This window comes from Trematomus bernacchii, unplaced genomic scaffold (assembly GCF_902827165.1).
Source record: "Trematomus bernacchii unplaced genomic scaffold, fTreBer1.1, whole genome shotgun sequence".
In the NCBI taxonomy this organism is placed as follows: Eukaryota; Metazoa; Chordata; class Actinopteri; order Perciformes; family Nototheniidae; genus Trematomus; species Trematomus bernacchii.
Window position 1 is genome coordinate 5,750,467 of NW_022987828.1, and position 15,731 is coordinate 5,766,197.

At 39.7% G+C, this 15,731-nt stretch overlaps 1 protein-coding gene across 1 annotated transcript in view; it reads left to right on the forward strand.

The window, feature by feature from the left end:
• The window catches only part of eys (eyes shut homolog), a 149,361-nt gene that overhangs the window by 107,162 nt on the left and 26,468 nt on the right, over window positions 1-15,731 (forward strand). The window contains exon 40 of the mRNA XM_034152200.1: window positions 7,792-7,942. Coding sequence (XP_034008091.1) covers window positions 7,792-7,942 — 151 coding nt within the window. The remainder of the gene's footprint in view (window positions 1-7,791; window positions 7,943-15,731) is intronic.

The window sequence follows — 15,731 nt, forward strand, 5'->3', positions numbered from 1 at the left end:
ACATGCGTTAATCGCGTTAAAATAATTAGTGGCGTTAATTTTTTTTTGCGTTAACGCGTTATTAACGCGTTAACTTGACAGCCCTACTATATATATATCTGTAATATTTAAATATATATAATCTTTGGAAATAAAAAGTCTACTGAAAGACAGGACATTTTTTCCTGAATAGTTTTTTTTTTTCCATTATTTAATGTTTTACTCAGCAGCGAGAGAGTAAGAGCATCTCATAAGAGCTAGCTAGAGGAAGATCCCTTTGGAAAAATGTCTGAAGTTAGTTTTCAGATGTGACATGTCAAAGTAAATTAGATTGTGCTTGATGTCAAGCTTCACCTCCAGCCTGTAATATTAGTTGCCTCGTGTATCCGCTGCCACCAGTTATCTTGCCACGCTGATCTGAAGTCAGTGCTCGTCTAAATCTTCACAGATTTACTGTATAGATACGTTTGAAAAATAATTACTGCTGTTACAACATTATGCCATCCTCACTCACAAAATTGAACTTAAACACTATAGTAAAAAAGAATCATAATCGTTGGGTAGTTTAAATAAACCTATTGTTTTTTCCATAACCATATTACCAATATTACACTGCTGCTGCACACGGAAGCCAGACAGCAGACTGTGAGCCTTGTCTTGAGAAAAGATGAATGTTCAGAAAGCATATATAGAGGGCACAGTGCCTTTTATCTAGTAATGCTTCCTGGCTCATAGTGCTCCATCTTCTCACATCAGAGGAAAGGAACTGAAAAGAGAACTCTAGAGATCAAACAGACAAAGTTAATCAGAAGAGAACGAAAAGACATGCATTGAGATGCAGAGAATCTCTTCGCCAGACCTGCTCCTTATTCTCCACTCCCCTTCTTACCCCTCTCCCTGAAGCAAACATGTAAGTCTCCCTCTGGACTTCAATTGTCAGATCGAGAAGAGAAATATGAGGAAGTGGGGGGAGGGAGAGCAACAGAGAGAACAGGTGACAGGCACTGACAAAAGGACGAACGCTCTGTTAGGCTCCATGCACAGTAACAGGGCCATGGGGACAGTAGGGAACAATACCCTTACAGAAGAAAAATAGAAAAATAAAAGATGGGGCAACATTGACATCTATTGTAAATGATATTTGTCAACAAATGAGTTATGGTGCTAAGCGGGAAGAAGTGCTTTGAGAAGACAAAGGCGCATTGTAACAGAAGGAAGTGCATCTGTGAATTTTGAAGTCGGTCCTTGCTGCTGAATTCATTAACTCTCGAGTCTCTACTGAATCTGTAGTTTAGCAACAATAATGATAGATAATTAGGTGCCAGACATAATTATGTTTTTGGTGTCATCTATCCACACAGACATGCTTTTGTTTTAAAGAAAAACTGCAATAAAATACCAGACAATCAAACCTTTTTTTTTGTCAGCTAAAATATATTTAACATTCTGTACATTTGAGAACTTACATGCAATAATGAAAATGAATAATAACAATACATATAACATTGTCATGGTAAAAATAATAACAATGGCCAAAAATATTTTTGTTTCACAGCTGTTGGAAAACCTCAGACACATTTTCATTACACCCAGTGTTGAAGTCTTCATTTGCTGCAGCTTTATTCCTTCCATCACAAACAACTTGGAGAGACCCGCTTCCTGCTTGAGAGTCATAATCCTTCTTTACCTAAAATAGGCATCAATGAAAATATTAAACATCGCCTTTTTCTGCTTGTTTGTTTCCTCAAGTTACATTTCAAGATCTGCCTCTCTCAGCCACAAGAAATGGTATGCAATGCTAAAAACAGTCCCTGACAGCCACAATATATTTGCAGTATAACACAACGTTTGATGCATTTTCTATTACATTTTCAAGCTTTCCTGAAAAAGCTCTCTTTACATCTGAAAAAAACTCTCTTAAACACCACAAACAAGATAAAATATGATGTCAAAAATAATAGTTTGAGACTAGGTTGGGATACAAAGCTGCATTTTCTTCGAATGAGCAGAACACTTTAAATGTGCTCTTTATAGTTCAAAGACTAGCATTGAAAAGATAATCATTTCAGTAGCAACATCCTTTTATAATCACAATGTACTGTATTTACCAGCAAAATGCAATTATTTAATCATATATAAATAAAGAAACTGCAAAGTATAACAATGTTGTACTAAACTGCATTACTGTCAGATATTTTTAATAATCTGTTCATTTCTAAAAGCATTGCAAATGTACATATAAACATTGTGACATTGTATGTTAGCAAATATAATTAAATTAAATTCAGTTGCAATAAAAACAACAAATAGAAAAATCTTTTTTAAAGAGAATTAAAGCAGCATTGTCAACCTGTAGTAACCCTTGCGAACAGACACTTAGAGTCCTCATTTCCTTATGAAGACATGCATTTCAGCTTTGTTCTTTGGAGCAAGGCCACACTGGTTTTGCACACAAAAGGTTTCATTTATATATTTCAGTTCTAAACTTGAGGAAGCAAATGTAGAGATCTTTGGACTGGTGAGATCCGTTAACATTTTCTCTTGTTAGAATTGGACAGCATTTTGAATGTGCTTGAGTCTTCTGGGTAGAGCATTTTAAATATTTACAGGAGATTAACATTGGAACATGTTTTTGTTCTTTTTCTTCTTCTTCGGTTTGCCTCTGCCTGTGACAAGAACCTTCTAACGTTATGATTTTTATAATGTAGCAGTTTTAGTAATATTGCAAAACATAACTCAGCAATACATTTGATAAGAGACCAAGAGATGTGTCTCTAGATGAAATGGCTTGCTGGTAGCTTAGTCTAAATGAACATCAGGAGACCAAGGATTGATCCTTGAGGAACTTAACCTGAAAAGCTTTAGACATCAAATAATACAATGACGTTCGAAAGATGGTTCCCTCGAAGCCCGATGTGTGCAAACTAAATTCTGCAATAAAAAAAAAGGTTAAAAATTGAACTTGACTGTGCAGCCAATCATTCTTCCTTCTTTTCCTCTTTCGCTGCTTTTTTCTGAGGAAGAAGAATTCTTTCCCTTTCTCAAAAAAAGCTTGAGGATATGGTGGATTATCGGAACAAGATATTCCTCCTGTGGTCCATTCTGCAGCGGCGGTTAGTAATATGGCCCTGTTAAGTGCATTCCTGTTGAGTCGTATGACAGGGAAGACCTCCAAGTCGGCTTAGAAAATGCATTATCAGAGTGCAGCATATTAAACTAAGCACAGCCTCCCTCTGACAAAGATGGGGATTTTCTGGATGCCCTTCTTACCCTAGAGGAATTGTTCAGAGCTTTCATATCAGTTCCCATGCAGCCCTGAAACAACGAGCACAGCTTTTGCCCCTTTTTCCTATAGTGTCCAAATCCTCCAGCTGTACCATGACTTCATGAGAGATCATACGCATTGTGGAGACACAAGGCTGACACTTCTGTTCAAGTCCATTGACCTACACCTGCATACCCCTCTTACAGAGTCCTGGCTCAATTACCATTGTTAGTGTGAAATCCAAGGGTTTCAGCCATGTTAGTGTCACTTCTACTCAGCAACTCCCTTTGGATTTTTAGTTCCCTGTCAATCTCTCTAATCCAGCTGTGAAATGTGCTTTGTTGAAAGCGCTGAAACATTGTAAGTCTCTAACATTGCAGTTTTTCTGTTCTGTCCTCTGCCCTGGAACCATGTCCTCACTGACAGAGGCAAAAGAGGGGCAAGCTCTATCTCCGTCTACTTTGCTGAGCTGCATTCTTATGTTGTCTTTTTTAGACAGCTGTGCAGAACCAAGTCGTACCTCCCTCATGAAGACCATCATAGCTTGTGTGGGAGGATTAATGCGGCCGCTGTCTGTCTCGCTTGCAAGAGACTCAGTGCAAGCCCAGCATAAGCTGTCTTTGTCATACAAGATGCTGTAGTCTGGGAAGTGGTATATCTTATAATGACGTCCTGTCTCCCAACCAGCTGTAAACAGAGTTTGGAACATGGAGAGGATTTGACCGACAGCACTAATGAAGCTGCATTCTTTGTGTCTTGTTACTGTCCTGCTAATGTTTTTTAAACAAGAAATCATAGATGCAGGACTCAGACCTATCTGTCATCAATGATGGTAGGGACCTCTGCTCTTTACCTTTCACCTTCCATATAGGATGCAAAAACGTCATTGACAAGATCAGACCACATCACTCCACTAGACAATGTTTATTTAAGTGGATAGAAGTGGATATTTCTCTCTAGAGACAAAAGCCCTCTGCTAACTCATCTCAGTCCATACTTGCACATATTTGCAAGATGCCACAGCTGTGGAGGAAACTTCTGTGTAGTAATGCATGGAGTCACCGACTCAGGAAGGAGACACGGTGAGAGTTGGAGCTTTGATGTCAAACACTGATGGGTTTATTCAGAGTATTCGGCCGGAGGATTCACATCACAAATCAAAGAGTCAGAGGTTCTGACCACACGGTAGAGTTGCCACGTCAATTCTGAAGAACCTCTCTCTATGCTAGACCTTTTAACAGGTCCACAGAGAGAAATCAACATCTCTGAAGGAGTAGACTAAACACTGAATCACCTGCGTCCGACGCTCATGGCCTCAAGGATTTCACATCCTAGAGCCCACAAACACCGATAAAGAAGTGCCTCAGTGTTCCCACAACAATTACCCTTCGTGCCAGTCAAGTTGACCGGTCACACACTGGTGACAACAACACATATGGCACCAAGGCCTTTCCTTAAAGGAGATAACACATGTCAGAGTAAAAGGTTAGATATCTAGAAGAATTATTCCTTAACAACAGCCATAAAGTTTAGTGAAAAGCATTCCTCTTCTTGAGACTCTGACAAGGTTGTTTTGTCTACTAGTCCCAGAAAGAATGAAGTCATTGTGATACGCGGAAATTATTAAGCTCATGGCGGTGCATTACTGGTTCATTGCACTATAGACTGTCATTGCAAGTGGAAAGCTCTTTGTCAGATGGAATAGCCTCTTGTTGTTTGGATTATAAAAGAACCTGGCACTCAGTCAGATGGCCTTCTTACTTTCCACATGTATGCTTTCTGGACAATGCAAACATACGAACAATTAGATGTTATTATGGCTGGGGCGGTTCAGTTTTTATTGAAGAAGCCTTTCACTGTTGGTTCACTGAGTTTCTATTGCTATCATGTGGAGTCCTCAAGGATGCTCTTGGTAAACTTGTGTATAAGCAAAGGTTGTAGTTGTGCAATTTCAATTGTTGGCAGGCAAGAATCCTCCCTCTGGGTTTTCATTTTCCAGGTATTGATCACAAACAAGTATGCCCTTGCAGTCATCACACTGACATTTATCAGGTTCTTCTAGCTGGTTATGTGTAGGTTCTTCTTGGTCCTAGTTGCTCTTGTTGTTATATAGCACCTCTGTTTTCTGTTAGCTGCACAGATGTATTGGAAATTAACCTGAGCATAATAACATCTTGCCACTATGACCAAGTCAAACCATTTAATCCTTCTAGCCATGTCTCCTTTGTTAAGACATATCTTTTCCATTGCACACACTCTGACTGGGCTTGTTTGTTTAATTCAGTATGTTGAAATTAAGCCTAAAGTTACATAAATACTTGCTTACATTACAACAAAATAATAATAATAATAATAATAATACATTTTATTTTTAGGCGCCTTTCATGACACCCAAGGACACCGTACAATTTGTTAAAAAATAAATAAATAAAACGCTAATAGGCAACAAAACATGATAAAAACACAAACAGGAAATCATGGAGGAGACAGTCAAGTGGACACAAATGAAACATATAATAGGGAGGACTACAGTGAGTAGGCAGATTTGAACAGGTGGGTTTTTAATTGGGATTTGAATATGGTGATTGTGTCTGACTGTCGGATGTGCGGGGGGAGGGAGTTCCAGAGTCTGGGAGCAGTGCAGCTAAAAGCCCGAGCACCCATGGTGACGAGGCGTGGGGTGGGGACGGTTAGCAGACCAGCAGAGGAGGAGCGGAGGGAGCGAGACGGGGTGTACTCCTGAAGAAGGTCAGCCAGATAGGGGGGGGCCAGGTTATGTAGGGCTTTGTAAGTGAGCAGTAGGTTTTTGTTGAAGTTGATGCGTGATTGAACGGGGAGCCAGTGGAGTTGGATGAGGATGGGGGTGATGTGTTCTGAGGCCTTGGTGCCGGTGATGATCCGGGCTGCAGAGTTCTGTATGATTTGTAGTTTGTTGATGAGCTTGGTGGGGATGCCTGAGAGGATGGCGTTACAGTAGTCGATGCGGGAGGTGACAAAGGCATTGACCAGGATTTCAGTGTTTGATTGAGAAAGGGATGGGCGGAGTCTGGAGATGTTGCGTATGTGGAAGAAGGCAGTCCGGGTGATGTTATTTATGTGAGGTGAAAATGAGAGGGAGCCGTCCAGGATGACACCAAGGCTCTTAACTTGGCTAGAGAAGGGGATGGAGTAGCCATCAATGATGAGGTTGGAGGCAGGGGAGGATGAGGTTTTGGAGAGGGTGGTTTTGGTGCCAACCAGCAGGGCTTCGGTTTTGCTGCCGTTGAGCTTTACGAAGTTCCTGCTCATCCAGTTCCTGATGTCCTGGAGGCAGTTGGTGAGAGAGGTTGGGGGGAGGGCAGTGTTGGGATTGCTGGAAATGTAGACCTGTGTATCATCGGCGTAACAGTGGAAATGGACATTGTGATGACGGAGGATAGTGCCAAGGGGGAGTAGGTAGATGATAAACAGGAGTGGACCCAATACTGACCCCTGAGGAACACCATGTGAGACAGTGGAGCAGCTTGACCGGTGGGTGCTGAGACGGACATATTGTTTTCTGTCTGTGAGGTAGGATGAAAACCATGAGAGTGCAGTACCAGTGATCCCAATGTCTGCCAAGCGTTTGATAAGCAGTGGGTGCGAGATGGTGTCAAAGGCAGCTGTGAGGTCAAGGAGGATTAGGATGGTGAGCAGTCCAGAGTCAGCTGCACGGAGGAGGTCGTTGGTGATTTTTACCAGCGCTGTTTCGGTGCTGTGCTTTGAGCGGAAACCCGATTGGAAGGGTTCATGAAGGTTGTTTTTGTCCAGGTGTTGTTGAAGTTGGTCAGCAACCACTCTTTCAAGGGTTTTTGAGATGAAGGAGAGGTTAGAGATGGGCCTGTAGTTATTCAGGTCATCTCGGTCAGCTCCAGGTTTTTTGAGTGTTGGTGTTATTGCAGCAGTTCTGAGGTTTGGCGGTACAGTTCCAGTTGCGAGGGACGAGTTAATGATTCTTGTGATCAAGGGGCAAGTAGAGGGCACACAGGCTTTAACGAGGGCAGTGGGGAGTGGGTCAAGCTGACATGTAGTAGGTTTGGATTTACGGATGAGCTCAGTGATGGAGAACTCAGTAGCTGTCGAAAGATTGGACAGGGTGGGGATTAGCTGGTGACTGGTGGAGCTCAGCCACTGTGGGTCGTCTTTGGAGGTGCTAGATGCAGCCAGTTGCAGGTGGATGGTGTTGATTTTGCTAGTGAAGAAATTCAGAAAGTCATTGCAGTCATCAGATGAGATGTCTGTGGGGAGAGTTGTGGGCGGTTGAAGTAGGTGTCTGACGGTTGAGAAGAGGTTTCTCGTGTTACCTTTTCCAGAACTGATGAGGTTGGAGTAGTAGGAGGACTTAGCGGTGGTGAGGGCATTCTTGTAAAGGCAGAGATGTTCTTTGTAGAGCTGTATGTGGATTAAGAGTCCAGTCTTTTTGCACAGACGTTCAAGACGGCGGCCAGTGGTTTTTAGCATGTTTTAGCAAGATGTTGGCAATACAGAAAAAAATACTCTTGACTAAACAAACATTCTTTCCATTTTAGCTCAACAGCAGAACTTGGGGGAACAGTTCCTTCATGTGTTCCTTCAAGATGGAAGTGCTGTTGCTAAACTTGGGTGTGGTAGCGGTCATGTTCTGCATGCTGCTGCGGGCCAGAACATCAATAACAACAGATGGGTGCCCATCACGATCAGGTAAGATAAGTCTCCTACTTTCCTCTCTGTTCTTTAATATTCTATTGGCAAAGTCATTATCACTGCCTGTATTGATTATCATTTCTTTGTAATTACTTGTTTTAATCTTTATCTTTGTGTAGGATGTGAAAAGTGTTAACAGTATTAGTCAATGAAAAGAAGCCCCAAACGCCCTCATGATAGCAAAGCAAGAATTGCTATTATTCTAAAATCCGTCTGTCTGTAGAATGATTCATCTTTACGGATATGTATGGTTGATCTCTGACACATAATAAACCATTTTCAAAACACCAAGTCATTTTCTGAAAGTCTATCTTCATAACTTGTTTTGTTGAAGAGTTCAAGTGAGTCATCAATGTCCTTCCTCCCTTATAACTTCCTCCACTCAGTTTAAAATGCCTATAAAGAAGAATTTAGGTCATAAGAGAGAGAGAAAAGGAACACAATAGATCCATTCAATGTATTTAGTGTTACATTTGCACATTTACCTATTCAAAAAGATGTGTGTGCAGGGCTCAGTTGTTCCCACTTCAATTGGGTTTTTACACAAAGTCCCATGTCATGGTCTCTTTGATAAAGCCCTGTGAAAGCTTGTCTGTACAGCAGCTATCCACATCAGTGTTGATCAGAGATTTGATTCTGCGGTATTACAGAATGAAAGCTCACTGCATCAGATAAATCCCACTTTAATGCCCTGGATCCCCGTGCACCTCCAGAACAGCAGTCATAACCCTGACATGTGTCAAAATGTCAGAGTCACAAAGAAAATCATTCAGTGTGCTGGCAGTGAGTTTGGGACTGGTACAATGCTTATTATGAAACATTCATACATCACATTTCATACTAATACTAATTTCAATAAAATATTGTACACACATTGAGATACAAATTGCCATTTGTATTCCATTGGATTTTAGTTGAATAGTTAAACTTACCTACTTTACATAAACATCATCAAGAATTAAGTTAGCATGCACAAATAGGTATACGCTATTTAACAATTAAAGCTTACTCTATGTTGTTGTTATATATTTTTCTCTGTGCTTTACGGTTTTATTATGCAAAAAGAGAAACATATATGTTACCATCCATGGCATCTCATAGATTACTCTCAGATAGTTCAAAGAGAGATTTAGGATTATTAAACTTTGGTATTCAGTCTGCTGAGAAAATTGGCCATTTCAGCAAATTGTTGCAGGATGATTTCCTGTTAGTGGCCCCTCTTACCTTGACTGCATCCAGTAGACAAACCTTATACCCTGACCCAGTCATTTTCTGCCTGATGTGCAATGTTCTGAGGATATTGCTCACATAAAGAGAATTTGTAGAGCAAGCCTGGTTCAATGACCCTTAATGATCTATGACTATTAAAGTTGAATATCTAAAGTAAAAATGCACTTGCACACTTCACAACTTTTAATCACATTTAGCTTTACCAGTACATTCATCTAAAAAAAGCTAGTCCCATTTAAAAAAATTAAAAAAACGTAACCTTATTTGAACATTTACAAAATACATAATACAATGTTTAATTAGATCAGAGGATTACGTTTGCTAAGACTAATGTTACATTTTGTTTGTCAAAGTCCAACTAATTGTGATTCATTTATTTTACCATTTTGAGAAAACGATGATCCCAGCCATGACAAGTATAGTTACATTACATTATATTACATTTAGCTGACGCTTTTATCCAAAGCGACTTACAATAAGTGCATTCGACCAAGAAGATACAAACTTGAAGAAAACAGAATCATACAAGTACATCAGGTTCCATAGAGCCAAAACATTTGCTACTCAACTGGCTTTAGATAAGCCAGTCCTTTAATAGTATATAAGTGCTTTGTTAGAAATTCTTTGTTAGTAATTCTATCGCTCGAAGTGGAGTCGAAAGAGATGAGTTTTCAGTCTGCGCCGGAAGATGTGTGGGCTTTCTGCTGTCCTGATGTCAATGGGGAGCTCATTCCACCATTTTGGAGCCAGGATAGCAAACCGACGTGTTTTTGCTGATGGGAACTTGGGTCCCCCTCGCAGTGCGGGTGCAGCGAGCTGTTTGGCCGATGCAGAGCGGAGTGCACGTGCTGGGGTGTACAGTTTAACCATGTCCTGGATGTAGGAAGAGCCAGATCCATTCACAGCATGGTACGCAAATACCATTGTCTTGAAGTGGATTCTAGCAGTTACTGGAAGCCAGTGAAGTGAGCGGAGGAGCGGCGTGGTTTCTCACAACAAGCCTTTTCACTGAATGAATGATACAAAAATACAGAATAAAATAAAAATAAAATAAACCCATTAGCATTAACTCAGCTGGAGTTAGATAACAGTAACCCAGTTATATGACAATGTATTTATACAAAGCAATAACCTCTGCCATCTTCCCACACTTATCACTAGATTTCGCACATTTCTTAAGACACATCCCCGAGTGAAATTACTTCTTAATGCCAGAAGCAGCAAATGTTGCTACTCTTTTGGATTATCGAGGGAAAACAGTTGAATCGTTAGCATTTGGCAACAGATTTGGTACCAAATGTTGAACCTGATCCATATGCATTCGCACTACTTGCTTGTCTCATCCAAATAGGTCTGATCACAATGCTTCCCCATGCACAGCTGATCTCCTGTCTGCGTTGTGCGCACACAGGCTTACAGCTCAGGCACTGTGGGGCACAGTGAGCCAGTGGGAGAAGCAGGAGGGGGCTGCTGCTGAGCTTTGCCTCTATTTATTCTTGATCGGTTCAGCAATTTTATTCATATGCAAATGAGCGTATGACATCATCTAGTCTTGTTGAGCATTAAATACCTTCCTTCCTTGGATGATAGTCGCCAACAGTGAAAACAGCTGCATCAACTTGCCCTCAGCGTCTATACAATGCAAAGCAAGGGTTTTATATAACTGTAAACATCCCAGAGCTCCAATGACCAAACACGGAAAATGAGAATTGCCTGATGTCACTGCATCACATAGACTCACCTCTTTTCAACTGTTTCCCTCTTCAGCATCTCACTCGTTTCTCACCCCACCAACATATTGTCCTCTCAGGCATTGTTCTGATGACACGTTGATCTGCAGGAAACAAAAACATTTGTCTTCTGCTTTCATTTTTTGCACTGATGAAGCATTGTTGAAAGGAAGAAGTGGTATGACACCTCTGTTCAACATACAGCACGGCACTATGAAACGATGCACTTCACTCTTGATGTTTTTCCATTCTGGGCTTTAAACCACTGCAGTTTTGATAATGATATAATTGCTCGTATTTACGAAGATGAGTACAAAACAACACATTGATGTGGGGGGCTTATTTAAATGACACTAAAAGCCCTCTATTTGGTGGTCTACTCAGCTGTTGCTGCTAATATAATGTTTTAGCTTTAAAAAAATGATCTGCTCCAGCTTCAACACAAAGTCCTATTTACAGTACATTTCTTGAGCAACATAGCAGCACTTGCAGCTTACAATCTTACAGCTCTCTGCTTATTAATGACAGACATTTTTCAAATGTAATCAAGTGTTTATCAGCCTCTTCTGAAACTGATTCTACTAAAAGGATCCGAATGATCCAAACAAGCTGCTATGAACGTGCAAAATACTGGATGGGTAGACCTTTACATGAAAATAAGAGCTTGTGTTTGATTAGACTTTATAATCTACTGTATATAAAACTGTAGTCTGTGAAGAAGAATCCAGTTTGAAAAGTGGGATATTATAGCTCACATTTATCCTGGCACTTTATCAATAGCTATGCACATTTACTGAATGTAATGGTGCATAGTGTTTTCTAGTAAATAAATGTATGATGGATAAGCAGAATGGTAGCAGAAGGTTTAAAATAACATCCCGACTTCAAGGTATGTTTTTTATGTTTCTGTAAAATAGTTAAAATTAATTTTCTTACAATCAATTCCTCAACACATTTGTAGATATCCCTTATACACAGTGAAGTTGGAAAGACATAAGGCCAATACTGCAATGCCCTTTGCTGCCATGTAATTTCAAAGAAGAGTGTGCAGGGGGGATGTGCTGTCATTTTTCATTTAGGGAGGACACGTTTGTTGTTGGCTTGGCTTTTTGATGTCAGTAAGGTTTCCTTCGGGGATGTTCTGGGCAATACTGCTATGATTAAAGTTTGAGACTCCAAAAATGCTCCCCTGGTCATTTGTGAGGGTGTGCGCATTATTGGTTGAATCCCATTGTGCTAAGCATTCACTGTTGGTGTACATTTCATCCTCACATGTTCAAAGATCAACTAGGTAAAACATAATACTCTGCAGCATTACATTTCTGCCTAGGCAGGTATATTATTCAAATGTATGCCCTTTTTTTGTGGGCGCTTTTCTTCTCTTCAGTAGAAAAACAGGGTTTGGTGTCTCAAATATGGCTCTGACTTGCTGGGAATATTTATTTTATGATGGAGTATTTTCTGCCTAAAAAGTCAGGCTTTTGATGCGCATATCAATGTCATACTATTTCTGTTAACAAAAAAAAAGGTGTTGTTCAGTATGAGCCAGACATGAATACCTGGCTATCTCAACATTTCCCCCAGTGTCTGAAATACTGGGTTGGATGCTGTTAAAATGTCAATGTAATGCACAGAAAAGGACCCAAGATACCTTGCCTGTATGCTTATTTTGTGATTGGATATAGTTTTGCTTTAAATAATTCAGACTTGAATTGCAATTCCTATGATGCAACTCAATAGTTTACAACATCACCCTTATTTTCTCAGCCTTTAAAAGCTCATCCAGAGCCACAGGAGGCATGGTACAAAGGCTGTGAACTACTCCATGTGACAAGTAGGCTGAGTAAAATTGGCGTAGTGTCCCTCTTTAAGCCACCCTATATTTTTGTATATAAATGACCTTATTATGTACAAGTACTGTAAAACTTCAATAGAAACCATCAACGATTTCCCATCCCACTCTTAAGCCTTATTCGTCTGGGACTGGTATTTCTTGGGGACCTCTAGTAATAGTAATAGTTGCAAAGGTCGTCTGTGAATTTAATCCTGTGTAAATCTGCCATGTCCGTAATTTGTCAAGGAAAATAATCCACTGCAAATTACCCTTCATATTTTACCAAACGGAGAGGGTGGGTACATTTCAGCATGCTCATCTTACTATAGAGCAAAGTAGTTTTAAATTATATACAGATAAATGTTGATAATATTATATGGTATAATAATATTTATAAAATGAACATGAATATGTTATATTTTGAAATATAAGCAGCTGTTACGCAGAGCCTTGGTATTATTCCAAATGTATTAAAAGTACATTTCAGACTTTGCTTATCTCATGTAAATGCACTACAGACATTGTTGAGATATGTCTCATGTGAACAGGTTTTTCATTTAGGCCTGTCTCCTTTAATGAAACCAATGTTTTCCCTTTGGTTACAAATGTTTGAGTCACACAGCCTTCTTTCCCTGAAGTCTCAAATCTACATGAGCAATGTCTTCTTGCTTTAAAACCTAAAGTCCACAAAAGACAGCACATTTTAAATATTAAAACTGATGTGTTGTGGGTAACGCATTAATAAATAATAAGTAAGATGTTGCTGTCACTGTTACTTTCCACTCTCACTAACTTAAACACATTCATGTTTCAATTTGATAAATAGTAGTGATAAATAGTATTATATAATGGCTATTCACTGACCATTGAATATTGTTTTGATGTAAAAATGCACATGTGGGTGTGAAATGTTGCCTGGCAACAGCTGCAGTTAGTGAAAGACAACAGACAAATGCTGCGAGAAGAAATATCAAAGTAGTAGGACATTTCAGAATGTCTTAGTTCTGTGAGAAAATATCAACTCACACCGAGTGAGTTCTCGTGTTCAGGTCAGACACAAGCGTTTACCTCATATAACCTCGGCCAATCACGTGATTGCTAATAAAAAGCTAAGAGAGCTGTTTTGTGTCCATCTATCTACTTTGCATTTTGGCACCTTGTGAGCATGTATTTAGGCTATAGTAGGTAACTCAAAAGTAAAATAATTGCTGCTGTAATTGTCTTTCATCTGAGTAATGAGTAAAGTAATTCCTTTGTAATTTGGAAAAGTAATTAGTAAACAGCCATTGATTACCTTTTCTGAACCACACAATAACAGTGGACAGAACCCTTTTTTTCTCACTTTCTCGATGGGTTTTAATCGCTGGAAGAGTAATGAGGAATAAAACGTTTATTTTGGAGAAGTGCCATGCCATATGTGCAACTGGGTGAAAAGCGAGTTCTTAATAATATTGAGCATTCTGTTTTTAAATCCACATCCTCTTGACAAAAAGCCAAATCTAAGGCAACGTATGTTTATCAATCACAGAGCATTCAGCGCTGTATTGACAAGTAGTCCCATAAAAGATTAATTGGAGAAGCAACCAGCAGCTCTGCCTGCTTGCTTTGAGTTTCTTTTGTGAAGCCACCATGCCAAGATGCTCACTGTGTGCTGTCTAATTGTATTGCCGGAGATATAATGATAGAACACAGGCTACCCAAATTAATTGAGGCTTGCCAGTCACAGCACAAATTATGCACCAAATGCCGCAGTGCTGCGTGTGAGAGAGTCACTGCACCAGAGCCCGAGCATTACAGTCAATGTAGGTGTAGATTATGGTCTGATACAGGGCTTGTTGCACTTAAGGAAAAGCTAACAAACAGATCCGTCCTGACACACAGGTGCTATGATGTAATAACAATGCTTCATTATAAAGCATATGGGCTTTTTCCCCCTCTCTTTTCATCATATCTGATCTATAACGCTACTGCATGTTGGTTTAAATACATATCAAAGTAACAGGTGGTACTCTTTATATAATGTAATCTGTGTGACCCCTTTACTTTGTATCTGCTCACAGGTTTGAAACAGTACTGAGCACAGACTCCAGCTGCAGAACTAATAGACTCTTGACTCTAAATAAGTAAATTACTTCAGGATTATAAATTCAACCACTAACGTGTTCCACATTATCATTTGCCTTTTGTAGGAATCTAAAATATGAATAGAATAATAACCCATTAAAAAAAAAGTTGAATTTGCTTACCAGCCAGTGCAAGGGCACCAGCGCAGTGCATGATGTTTTACTGCCATCTGTTGCCAATACTTTCAGATGTTTTATGCAATAGTAATATTTTAATGATGATCCTTCCTCATTATGAATTTTCTGCAGGAGACTGTGAAGGAGGCACGTTCAAATAAGATTGTAAAGGGAAACACCTGCCATCAGGTTTAACAAATACCTCTGTGTAAAGGTGCTGTGCTGAAAATACTTGCAAGGTCCCTTACCATTGCAGATAATATTTCAGTGGTGAACCTCGGGAAAGTTGCAGTAATGCGTTACACTGAATTAGTCACACCCCAGTCTCAGTGTAAATGAGGATGTTAGAGATGACAAATCACTTGTGATTAGAGCATTAGCCAGATGAAGAAATGCATAAATGATGATTGAGTAAGTAAAAATGATCACAGCCATATTGTGGTTTTGCGTGCTTGGAGAAAATGAAATATTAATTCGTTTTTTTTTGTTTGTTTACCTCAAGTTGGGAATTTTCTATTGTCGGTCCTATGAGACTCTGCAATGAGTGGTGCACAGGGAGTCCCAATAATAAATTACATAGCCTTTCATCTCAAACCCCAGCCTCCATTTCTTCTGATTCTCTCCTATGTTTGTTTGTGAAATATAATCCATTGTAGTTTTGTGTTTGTATGTCTATGTGTGATGGTGATGAGGGCCTTTGGGGTATATATAGCTATCTGGCTACTAGACCAAGTAAAGCAGTCATCTTTATA